The following is a 12,198-nucleotide window of genomic DNA, read 5'->3' on the forward strand; positions in this document are numbered from 1 at the left end:
GCTTGGTGCTGTGGGCTCAGTGAATTGCATACCTGGGCCCCACCTGCAGGCTCTTTTCTAGCTTGGGGGAGCCAGGGAGTGTCAGGGGCTGGATCTTATCTGTGAGGAGGAGGACAGCAGGGTCTCCGAAACAGCTCTGGATGCTGAGGGCAGAGGCCTGGGTTCTGATCTAATGTTCATCTCGTTATTTACTTGTATTACCTCTCCTCTAGGTAGGCTTTATAAAACTCAGCAAGGCGTTAGCGCTAATTGAAAATGTAGGGGAAGTGGCTGAGGGCCAGTGTGTGTGTGGTGGAGGGGGCAGCACCCGGAAGGAGGCTGGTGTTTGCTACCTTTATATGTGTAACGTGAGGGGTTTCTCAGCACCATCTCAGCACTGAGCTTATTTCTAACTTCCTTCCATGACCCTAGAGCACCATTTCTCTGTGCAGGGCTTGGGACACCCCTTCCCTGTCCTCCAGAACCTCCCCCATCTGACAAGGGAGGCACAGGTTGGCAGTACCATGTATGGTTGACTGAAGGAAGCGGGGTTGTCAGCCACCAGGGTCACACATCATCCCCTAGGGCCCCAGAGTGCTGGCCCGGATTTGCTGCCCTCCCCATCCCCTCCTCGTACCCCCTCCCTGAATGTGGCTTCCTTCCTACCTGGCAGGTGTCCTACTACAACCAGGCTACCCCAGGCTTTCTCAACTATGTGACCACCAACGTGGCTGGTCTCTCCTCGGAGTTCTATACCACCTTCAAGGCCTGTGAGCAGTTCCTGTTGGACAACCGGAGTGATCTAGCCCCCAGCCTCCAGACCCTCTAGCCCCGCCCCCACAGTGGCCACCGCATGCCCACTCCCCCTCCATCCTGCTGCCCCAAGGGACACATTGGCAGTGCATCGAGGAAGACAGGAGCATTTATTCCTTGCTGTCTCTGCCGTGGGAAGCCTGGACCCAGGCGTCCGCGGGCCCAGACCCCGCAGGCGCTCAGTTCCTGCCAACGTCCGCCAGCAAGTCTTCGCGGTCCCTCTGAGGCAGCCTGTAGTAGACTCGGGTCCTGTCCACAGCCCTGGCAGCCAGCAGCACCTCCCGCACTGGTGCATAGCCGCCTCCCTCAGATCTGTGCTCCACTGTGACAGTGGCCTGGGGCGAGGCTGCCAGCAGCCTGGCCACCACCCCAGCCGTGTCCCGGCCCAGTAGCCCAGCCTGCAGCTGGAAGGACACAGGCTGCCAGAGACCCTGGCACAGGCCCAGCATATCTGCAAGCAGCTGTTCCCTGTAGCCACTGCCCAGCGCCTCCTCAGGCCAGCCTGGTGCCACTGTCACGTGGGGGAACACCTCTGCCACGGCTGTCAGCAGCTCCCTGCCCGCCACGTGGCCAGGGACCACAAAGCTGCCGTGGGAGACTGTGGCCCCAATCCACACAGGCCACAGCAGGTGACCACGGGCAGAAAGGTGGGCCAGTGTGGCCAGGGCCGGCCGGAGGGCCAAAGGCTCGGCTATGTGCAGGTAGATACCCCAGCGCCCAGGCCGCCCAGCGAGTTGCAACAGGCAGGACTCCAGCGTCAGGACAGGACCTCCTGGGGCACGCACCATGGCCACGGTGTCCTTGGCTCCAGGCTCCTGGAGGCCAACGTTTAGCAGGATCATGCCTTCTCTGTCTGAAAGGGGGTGGTGGAGGCCACAGTGTCAGGAGTTGGGGTTATAGGGGATATCCAGGGGTGGTAATGGGGGCAGCCAAGGAGAAGCTGGTGCCCTATCCACTGAGATCTGTCGATGATGGTCTGGGCTCCAAGCGGAAGGCTGCTTTATAAATGTGCCTGGGACTCCTCAGAATGACATGATCGGCAGCTAGCTCGGCTCTGGACCTTTGACTGGGACTCAGTCCTGAGGCTGTGGCCTGCCTCTTCCACAGCAGATAGAGCTCAGGACTCAAGGGCACTGAAGGTTAGGGCCCTAGGCTCTCCACCATGGCATCTAGCACACCGCCAAAGTAACAGAGGCCCTAGACTCCTGCCCCATACAAAGGACTCCGCCCCTCCCCCCACCACCCCAGCTGCTGAGTTTAGCTAGGAGCAACAGGGGCTCAGGGGCTGAAGGCAGGCCTTACCTGGGAGGTTGACTGTTGCTGTTCTCCCGTTGCCCTGGAGGTCAGGAACCAGCCACTCCACACTCAGACCGTCCCCGCCACGGGGCTGGAGAAGAGGGATCAGGCTGCCTCCCGTGTAGTAAATTCGCTTCCGTGTGGCATTCGCTGCAGGGCCCAAATTGTCAAGATGAAAGGGCCACTGTTCCCAGAGCACCTTCCCTGCACCCTATGTCTACACACATTTTCTCCCTGCCTCAAGGCACCCCACCAGGCACAAGTCCTACCATCAGAGATTACGAGGAGGGGCTGGTGCAAGGTCCCACAGCCAAACAACAGAGTTACTGGGGTTGGAGCCTGATGGAGCCAAGTCTGCCCAGCCCCAAAGATGGAACTCCCTGTCCCCGCACCAACATGGGTCCCATGGCAGGAATGTTGAGTCTCTCGGGTTCCCTGGGAGACAGCTTAAATGGAGGCTCTCCTAGGCCCAGGATCAAGGGAATAAGGGGTTTGGACAAGTTAACAGGTAGCATCTGGGTCACTGATTAGTAGGTACATTGGTGCAGAGGGGACAGGCTCTGAGAAACTATGCTGTAAGGGAAAGTACATGGGGTTTGGGATTTGCTGGGTTCCAATCTAGGCTGTGCTGTGTACAGCAAATGACTTGGTGCAGATTACTTAAGTGGTCTGAAGGTCAGTTTCTCTCTCTTTAGAATGGAATCACTGCTTCCTGGATATCTGAGGCTGACACAGCACACCATACCCATGTTTGGCCTTCAATATGTGCTTAGAGTCCACCCAGAATTTTCCCTTCTCTAGCTCTGCTCTAATCTCCACCAAATGCCGTCCGATGCAAAATTCAGGCCCCTACCCTCCCTGGCTGCTCCCCGCCCCTCCCTACCGGCCAGCTGCTTGAACTGCGACAGGATAGGCTCAAAGAGGTCATAGTAGACTTGGTCGGGGGCGGTGTTGTCTCGGATGTAGAGGAGATCATCCACTGACAGGGGGTCCGAGGCACTCTGCCACAGCGTCAGGCTGTACCTGGGGCCCAGAGAGCCAGCTCAGCTCCTGCCTGGGCCCAGCAACGGCCTCCTCCCAGAGCAGCACCCTCGCTGCGCAGGGATGATCAAGAAGCTGGCCTCCAGCTTCCCACCAGCCCCTCCTCCCTGAGAATTACTCCTGCCTTCCCAGGGGCAGAAGTTGTCACAGGGGCTTCAGGAAGGAAGAGAGAAAGATCAAGCAGGAGGGGCTGCCCCATCCTGCCTCCTCCCTGGGAGTGTCTATTTCTGGTCCTGTCTTGGAACGGGACAAGGATAGAAAGGGATGGGTACACGCTGTGGGGGAGAACAGGTGTGGAGGGAGAAGGAGACAGCTCTGGAACTCCTGTGGGAGGTGGCCGAGAAAGGTGGGCCTAGGCAGCTGGGTGCAGACCGCACGAGTACATATGGGAGTCCCTCAATCCCTAGAGGATGATCCTGGGCACAGCCGGCTCCCAGGAAGGAAGACTTGCCACCAGGTTAAGCTATCGACCAATGGACTGGCTGCTTCGGATGATAGTGAGAAGCCCATCACCAGAGGTACACAAGCAGAGAGCAGGGCTGCTGCAGAGGATGTGAACACCAGTGGGTTATTGGACAGATGTGGTTAAGAGGGTGGGATCTCCCTAGGGAGCACTGGTGCCTGGGAGCAGGTTTGGAAGATCAAGGGCTGTGGCAGGGGCCTGGGAGTTTTCACCTCTTGGATTGGCCCAGCAGCCAGCTGAAGTGGGGCCAGGCATCCCGTACCATGACAGCCCGCACAGGGAAAGTGACCCTCTGTGGCAGTGCGCCCACCAGTCCCTGCATCCTCTCCACCATGGCTCGGGTGTATGTCATGTTCAGGAACATGGGCACATAGAAGGTGGTCCAGCCCGGAGACAGAGTGGCCTCAGGATACTTCTCCTGGACCAAAGCCAAGAACCTGCAGAAAATCAGAGACACTGGTCTTTGAGAGCCTTGCTGGCCCCTTCCTCATCTCCTGGGTTCCCATCACTGGGCTAGGAAGTGGAAGTCCTATGGAATGTAGAGTGTAAGGACAGAAGCAGAGTCCTGAAGAACAGAAGTGACTTATTCAGGTCCTACAAATGAGGCATGGACTTTGGAGTCAGGGGGTTCTGGGTTCAGGTCCTGACTCTATAACCTTGGGTAGCTCATTCAACCTCTTTTAGTCTCAAAGATGTTACCCCTTCTGGTAGGGCCGGGCCCCTTCAGCATCCCCAGCTGGACAAGGGGAGACAAGCCAGAGCCCCAGATGTGGGGATCTAGACTCTGCTACTTGTCTCTGAAGCTTCAGGTTTTATTTTTAAATCCCATGTAAATTTTTCCCTGGTAGGAAAAATTAAGGAGCAATAATGTTACCCTCTCCTCCCCAAACTATCAAGTAAAATCAACACTCCAAGAAGATGAGCCATTATTTATCCTGGGCCTCGGACTACATTTTTCCAACTGCTGCTTTCCAAATGCACCTCAGTTTGAGAATCATAAAAGTACTGGATGGATGGATGGATGTTTGGCTGGCTTTCTGGATGGATGGACAGATGGAGAGATGGATAACTGGAATCAGAAAGGACTGGCTTAGAATCCTTGCTCTCCATTTTTAGACCTAGGCCACTCTTAACTTCGATGCGATAGTTCCTGTGTTAATAAAATGAAAATAATAGTACCTACCTCATTCTCTTGATAACTAAAGTACTTTTTGGAAACAGTGCCTGGGCACATAATAAACATTCAACAAATTGAGTCTCAATTACTGTCAGCTTTCCCTTCTGCAACATGGCAGGAGATGCTCTCAACACATTTTCTCCTTCTGTGTGGCCCTTCACTATAAACTGGAGTACCATGAGCTGGTGTATGGGGGTGGGTGTTGGTGCAGTGCTAGGATTTCAGGGGGGCTGGGGAAGGAGTTAGCACTTTTAGGCTTTTCTCTAGCAAGCCAAGCCCTGCCTTGGTCCCTGGGGATATGAAAGGACTGGGCCCGGTCTGCCCTCTAGGGGTCCACTGTGGAGTAGGGGGTTATAAACCCGTAATCTGGCTGTGACAGCCCCCGAAATCAGGGCTGTGTTAGGATGACGTGCGGATTGGATGAAGGCTCTCAGCAGCCTGGGATGTTAGGGTAGATGTGGCAGGAGGTAATGACTGGGCAAAGGTTCACCAGGGAACAGGGGAAAGACATTCGAAGTGAAGGGAACAGCATGTGAAAAGGCTCAGAGGTCTGGTTCCATGGTGTGACTGGAAGTAAACTCGGCAAAGGGGCCCTGAGGACTTTCTGTGCCAGATGGCGAAGGAAGAGCGCTGGCCACGGCTGGGGGAGAGAAGCGGACACTCACTGTGAGGCATTAACCTCGACTGAGATGGGCACATTGGGGCCCCTCAGGATGTCAGCATTGATCCACACGGGCCTTCGGACTCTCCCATCCTCTGTCAGCTGCCGCAGGAGGTCCAGTGAGGGGCCCACAGCCTTGATGCTCTTGAAGTCCAGTTTGATGCCTGTGGGGAGGTGCCAAAGGGCTTGGGGAAATGGCCCCTCATGCTCAGGGCAGAAGGAACCAGCAGACATGACTTCCTGGAGCAGAGAGCAGTGTTTGGGGTGGGGTGGGTGATGAGGTGGGCAGACAGGGCCCTGATTCCAGCTGGGTGTGAAGAGGGCTTTCCAACAGGCTGAGCTACCACAGAGGAGGGACCTGCCCTGTCCCTGTAGGGAGAAAGCAGAGGCCAGCCCAGGGCTCAGACTTGGGCAGGCACAGGGACTGTCAAGCATGAGAGAGAGGATACCATGGTTCTTGGACAGGGCAGGCTTAGGCCCCTGAGAACAAAGGCCTGTCCTACTCAGGCAGTGAGGGGCTGGGGATGAATGGCAACCAGGGGAACCGCAGGGGCATGAAGCTGTGAGGTTAGAAAAGGCAGCTGAAAGCCAGACCAAGGAGAGGATATGCTGTCCCAGGGCAACGAGGTGCCATGCAGGGCTGAAGAGGGGAGTGAAAAACCGGCGCTGGGAAAGCTCACTCAGATGTATGTGGTGGTGGTGATGGAGGGAAGACAGAGCAGCCAAGTCCGGGGGCGGGACATGGTGAATGACAGATGGGAGGTGGAAGGGTGAGGCCTGGATTCTGACCAAAATTGGCAAAGGGTCCTGGAAGGGAAGGGTGGAGTTGGGTTTTGAACAGTTTGTACCTAGTTCGGGGCGGGTGGGGGGGTGGGGGGTGGATTCCGGAGGCAACAATCTGAACGTGTCTGCACCTCACAGTGTACCCGGCCCTTTCCCATCCCCCACCCCACCTAGAATTCCCTGGGCCAGGGTGCCTGGCAGGGGGAGGGGCAGTGGGGGTGTGTGGGGGGTGGGGCCCAGGCTATGAGCAGTTGAGTCTGGGGCTGGCCTGGAGGGCTGGAAAGGGGCTCAGAGCATCCTCACCCTTCCGGGAAGAGGCCAGCACAGCTTCCAGCCACTGCTGCAGGGTGTTGTCGCTGTAGATGGCCGGGGGGTGCGCCATGATAGGGACCCCTGTCTCGTTGACTGTGTTGAGTCCTTCTACCATGACATCTGCCTCCAGGACCATGGTATTATCTGGGCAAGAGGCAGAACTGGATCAGCTCCTTTGAAAAAAGACTTTTTTCTTTTTTTTTCCTCATCATCCAAGTCTTACCCATTTATTGAAGAACGTTTGGAAAATACAGAAAAGCAGGAAGAAAAATACTCAATCCACATTTCCATCAGAGTTCACATTTCGATGTATTTTCTTCCGTTTTTGTCTATGCATGCTTTTTATGCAGTGGAGACCACACTGCATTTATAATTTTTAATCTTTTTCCTTCAATATTATGACATTTTCACCATCTAGGTCTCTTTTTTCATCAAGGCTACAAAAGCTCTGGTTAGAGTGCTCCCACGATTTTGTGAGCCACCTCTTATTCCTGAGGCAGTTTGGTAGTTTCCAATTCTTTGCTACTAATAAATGATGCACAGTCTTTTCTGGTTTTTGAATTATTTCTAGGGCCTACTTGTGGAATTAGAGTTAGGGCTATGTGGGGTCACTGTTAAGGCCCACATTATCAAATTACTGTCTAGAAAAATTGCTCTGGTTCATGTTCCCACCTGAAGTACACAAGCTTGCCCATCTCCTTGCACCTTTGTAGCACTGAGCCTTGTTATTTTAATTTTTTTAATTTCAGTTTTTAAAACCCTGTCCTTCAGAGTTTGGTTTTAGGAGGGAGCTAAGGCCTTCCCAGTGGATGTGGGCTTGGAAGGCCCTGCCAGGGCCACTGGCATTTGGGATATGCAGCATAGGGAAGAGGGGAGGGAGGGAGCCAGGGCTCACGTTCAGCTCTACAACAGTTCTGCAACACTGGCGTCAGAAGGGGCCTCTTGTCCTGGTTCACACTCACCACCTCCTAAACTCTCACCTCTAGCCCTGCCCCCCCCAAGTCCATTCTCTACACAGCAGCTACAGGAGTATTCTAAACATGCACCTGCTTGTGTCACTTTTTGCTAAAAAAACAAAACAAAATGGTCTCAGCCATTGCCCTTGGACTCAAACCCCAATTCCTTACCACAGCCTTGGTGGTCCCACATGACCAGGCCCTGACAAAATTTCTTATCTCACCTGGAGTCCCCCTCTCCCTCAGTCTCTAGGATCCGGCCTCTCCAGCTTCTGCAACATTACTACCTATCACCCAGGAACTGTTAAAATTCAAGTTCTCATCAGCAGGTCAGGGGCCGGGCCAAGGTTCTACGTTATCTCCCAGCTCCCCAGCCTGGCCCAAGCTGCCGCGCCTTGGACTGCACTTTGAGTAGTGAGGCTTGAATATTTTCTGTCCCCCCATCTCTGGGCTCTTACTCCTGGTTGTTGCCTTGGCAACATTCTTCCCTCTGCAGCTTTACTAGGCTACGTCCTGCTCATCTGTTAGCGTGGGCTTAAAATACCACTTCCTCAGGGAGGCCACGCCTGAACCCGAGGTCCAGTCTGACTTAGTCTTCCGCTTCGGGGCTACCCTTCTGAGGGCTTTGTCCCATGGAACTGCTCCTGTGTGTAGGTGGGCATCAGGGTGCAGGGGCTGGGTCTGAAGTGACCATCACTTGAATTTCCAGACCCAGATGGTATCAGGCCTAAAAAAGGAGCTTCAAAAATGTTTGTTGAATGATGAACACCTGACTGACTGAAAGTCAAGCTCAGTAGAGCCTAGGTCTGGAAAGGTAAAAGCGAGCTCAGCCAAAGTCACAGAGAATTTCTGCAGATTTCCCTAAAATCTAGGTGCCTGGATTTCCAGGAGGGGAAGGAAGCAGAGGTCTGGGATGTCCCTGGCAGTGGGCCAAGCATTTCACATCATCCTGTTTCCTCCAAATGTTACGGATCCTGCTTCTGGAACAGGGGACTCCCAGGTTTCCTTACTGGCACCGTGATGATGAGCCCCCCGGGGCCATGGAAATAGGACATGAACAGAAACACACGTTGTTAAACCATGAAGGTCTTTATGAAGGCAACCTTCATTTTCTGACTTGAGCGCAAAGCTTTTTCTCATCTTAACTTATGGTTACTTCAGAATGCAGAGAGAGGGGTCCAAAAGGCTCGGGGACCCAGTGAAGCCCAGAGAAGCTGGGCTGAAACCGGGTTGGGGTGCAGGTAAGATGGTAGCTCCTGAGAATGGTTCCCATCCAATGGGGGGCAGTTCTAGTCTTGGGGGACTGGGGTGCATGGAGAGCCCTCTGAGTGAGTCCTGGTGACCCCAATGCTGCTGCCTTGCTGAACTTGCACTAACTGCCCCTTGGAGACAAGGTCACAGCTCACTCATTTTTAAACCCTTCTCCTGAGACTGACCTGGAGCAGGGACCCAGGGAATGCTCAATGAATCGAACTGTAGACCAGCGGAAAGTACCTTTTGGCCCTAACCTGCCTCCCTGCACTTGCCACCTAGGCCCAACTTCTTTCTGGAAAAGTCTTCTCTTACCATGAAATGTTACTTGCCTTCCAGATGCTGAATCTGGAGGTAGATATGTTTGGGGTGGGGTGTGAGGAAGCAACAAGCGAACAGGGAAGGATCCATTTCCTGTGGCCCTAGGAGGGGAGGAGGAGGGCTGCCCAACCCCACCAACAGACAGGAAGTTACAGAGCCCTCCTTCCACCCTCCCCCAACCCCTCCCCCATGAACCCAGACCACAGGCATGAGCCCTGCGGCAAACAGGTGATCTGTGTTACTGCTGCAGGATACTTGTCTTCTCTGTGCCTCCACTTTCTCATTTACAAGAAATAAAATAATAGGATAGCCCTGGTTAGGCATTCATTAAGTGTTAATCATTATTCACAGGAAATAGGCTCACTTAACTAGAGCAGCCATATCCCCCCTTTGCCTGGGAGAGTCTAGTGTATTTCTGCAGGCTCAGCGTGATCTGGTTTGGACGATTAATGATACAGGAATTCTACTAATCCACATCATGCAGAGGGAAAAAAACGAACTGCGGACAGGGAAGTCACCTGTCCCAAATCACTGTGACAGTAAAGGACCAAGTTAGGATTTGAACCCAGTTCTGTCTGCCTCCCAGATCTTGGCTCTGGCTCCTCCTCTCCTCATGGAAGCTCATTCACGTCCAAGATGCCTTCACCAGCCTGGCCCCAACCCTGAGTCTCACCCAGGGTCCCCACCCCAGCTGTGGGCCAGCCTTATCCCCAGCCTTATACTGCAGATACCGGGTAGAACCCCCAGGAAGCAAACTGGGCCTCTGGATCCCTGAGCTAGGCTAAGGGGTGCCTGTCCAGGCTCCCTGCTCTTGGGCACTGCCTGGTTGGGGCCCTCAGCCGCCTTCTTGGCCAAAGTCCTGAAGATATGGGACCAGGTCTGCTACCCCAGGCGCCACCATAATCGCTCCGAATCAGAGGCTCAGAGGCATTCTACAATTTGCTCAGCTTTCCACAGCTCATTTTTGATAGCACTGAGCCTCAAATTCACATCTTCTGGCTTCCAGTAGCTTTGAGGGCAAGGACCTCCGAGCCGGGACAGCTGGCAGCTGGCAGGTCATGAAAGGGGTAGCTGGGGCAGAGGGCAGGACACCGTGACTTTAGAATCTGTCTCATCCCCACCTCTGCTCTCCCGTCTCCTTCACCTCTACTGTGGCCTGTCCCAGCCCTGGCAGCCAGACTTACCTTTCAGGGCAGCTTCCATCTCCTTCCGGCTGTTGGCAGCATGGTACCAGGTGACCAGCAGGCCGTCCCGCTGGCTGATGTGGCCCTGGCTCTGCAGGTAGTCCAGCATGTCCGCATCCGGGCGGCAGACCGCCTCAGGCTCACAGTCTGGAATGGAAGCCAAGGGAGCTATTGGCCTCAGTTCTTGCCTCTGCCCCAAACTCCTCTCTGTTCATCCCACTGAGGCCTCCTGGGGTCCCAGGGCATGTCTGGCTCCCTATCTAGCAGAGGGATGGGGACCCCAGAGACACCAGCCCTATGAGAGAGAGAGAGAGAGAGAAACATGTGGGCTCCTGGGCCCAAGGAGCCCCCTAACCAGCCTGGGTGGTCAGGAAGTTTACAGGAAGAGGAGGGAACATTGAAGGGGGCTTTGAGGAAGGGTGTAACTCTGAAAGAAAAGGGGGACAGAGAGAACGGTATCAGCGAAGGCTGGAAGGAAGGACAGAGTGTGGTCACCTGGACGAACAGCTACTGGCCGGGTACAGATAGGAGTGGAGACAAGGAGAGGGCAGGCCTGGAAAGGGACCTTGTGATCAGACTGTAAATGGCCATGAACGCCAGCAAAGGGGCTAGCCGTGTGTTGAGGGCAGCAAGGAGATTTGTGTTTAGCAAGATCTCATGAGCTACAGAGCTAGCACTAGCTGGGAGAGTAGGTTGCAGACTGAGACTGGGGCAGGAAAGCTGTAGCAGGAGTTAAGGACACCTGAGGCCTGGGAGTTTGGGGGATAGGGAGGACAGAGGGTGGGGAGGCAAAGGCCTCAAGACACCAGGCCTGAGGGTACAGACATGAGGCAGGAGAAGGGAATGAAGGCTGCCCCCAGGTTTCTGTGGGAAGGGAGAGGCCCTTCACCCAGAGAGGGCCCATGGAGGACTGGATGTGGGGAAGGATAAATTGAGCTGAGACTCGGCCTCTGCTGAGTCTGAGATGCCTATAGGACCCCCTCAAAAGGAAGATCCATTCAGGAGCACAGGAGGGAGGTCTGGGCTGAAGGCAACAAGCCTGGTGGAGGGGGAGGGGAAAATTGATGAGGAGAGTCTTAGCGGGGATGTGGGGTGAGAGAGAGGAAGAGTCAGAGCGGTGGATGGGGAAGCCAGCCAGATGGCATGACAGGGGCCCCTACCTGGCGGGCTGTGCGGCTGCAGGACGAAGCTCAGGACCAATCCAGTGGCGATTACCAGAGCCACGCTGGCACTGCCCAGAAGGGCCCACTTGGTCCGACTGTTCGAGCACATCTTCTTGCAGGCCATGATGAGTCTCTCTGCAGAATGCCTCCCAAGTCCCCGCGGCTCAAAGGTCCCCAAGGCTCCCTGTAGCTGGGACCCACTGGAACGTGGGAACCCCGTGCAACATCTACTACTCCACGAAGACCTGCTAGCTCCCGAGTGTTAGAAAAGTCTCCTGCAGAGATAGCTTCCGAGACTCCTCCTCCTCATTCCACACCCTCCCAGGAGCTTAACAAATCAGGCAACTTCTACCACCTCCAAAATGACCTTTGAGCCCATTGAGAGGCTAGAAAATGTTGGACCAAGCTTCTGTCTGCTGCCTGTCTCTGCTCCTGCCTGGGAGTTCCAAGACCAGGGACCTAGACCCAGCTTGACCTTGCCTTCCTGAGACCTGGACGAGGAGTCTTCTCCCTGAGCCTGGTTCTCCTCCTGTGCAGAAGGTGGCTGCTGGATCGTTCTTTCCCTGTGTTGCCTGGTCTCAGGAAGTTACCAAGGTCAGGCAAGTGTTAGTGACAAGGACATAGTAGATCTGCCAGAGGCTATGAATTTTCCTTCCATCCCAGATTGTGGTTGATAGATTATCTACTTGAGATTGAATGATAGGCTTGGCTTGCTGGCCTAAGGTACACAGGCCACTCCTGGGATAGCAAGTTGACAAAGAAGGGGCTGAGTCACTAGCTCGCCCTTGCTGGCCTAGG

The 12,198-nt window shown here is 54.8% G+C and overlaps 2 protein-coding genes across 4 annotated transcripts in view; one reads left to right on the forward strand and one right to left on the reverse strand.

Annotated features, from left to right (window-relative positions):
- The window catches only part of ACOT11 (acyl-CoA thioesterase 11), a 53,111-nt gene extending 48,257 nt beyond the window's left edge, over positions 1–4,854 (forward strand). For all 3 annotated transcript variants that reach the window (XM_059136828.1, XM_059136827.1, XM_059136829.1), the window contains exon 16: positions 653–4,854. In XM_059136828.1, the coding sequence (XP_058992811.1) occupies positions 653–808 (156 nt within the window). In that variant the 3' untranslated portion in view covers positions 809–4,854. The remainder of the gene's footprint in view (positions 1–652) is intronic.
- FAM151A (family with sequence similarity 151 member A) lies at positions 884–11,668 on the reverse strand. Its single transcript, XM_059136830.1, has 8 exons — positions 11,398–11,668; positions 10,238–10,384; positions 6,517–6,669; positions 5,435–5,594; positions 3,805–4,029; positions 2,972–3,111; positions 2,095–2,238; positions 884–1,645 (listed from the first exon to the last, which is right to left on the reverse strand). Exons 1-8 carry the CDS (start codon positions 11,522–11,524, stop codon positions 972–974), a joined length of 1,770 nt encoding a protein of 589 aa, XP_058992813.1. The 5' UTR covers positions 11,525–11,668; the 3' UTR covers positions 884–971.
- Positions 11,669–12,198: the final 530 nt, after the last annotated feature.

The sequence above is a fragment of the Mustela lutreola genome, chromosome 10 (genome assembly GCF_030435805.1).
Source record: "Mustela lutreola isolate mMusLut2 chromosome 10, mMusLut2.pri, whole genome shotgun sequence".
NCBI lineage: Eukaryota > Metazoa > Chordata > Mammalia > Carnivora > Mustelidae > Mustela > Mustela lutreola.

Bases quoted from the DNA above. Each gene is read 5' to 3' on its own strand.
- FAM151A (XM_059136830.1), bottom strand. From the start codon at position 11,524: ATGGCCTGCAAGAAGATGTGCTCGAACAGTCGGACCAAGTGGGCCCTT. The intron at 6,670-10,237 runs GTAAGTCTGGCT...CCTCTTGCCCAG, and splicing joins GATGGAAGCTGCCCTGAAAG to ATAATACCATGGTCCTGGAG. The intron at 2,239-2,971 runs GTAGGGAGGGGC...TGGGCCCTGCAG, and splicing joins GCAGTTCAAGCAGCTGGCCG to CGAATGCCACACGGAAGCGA.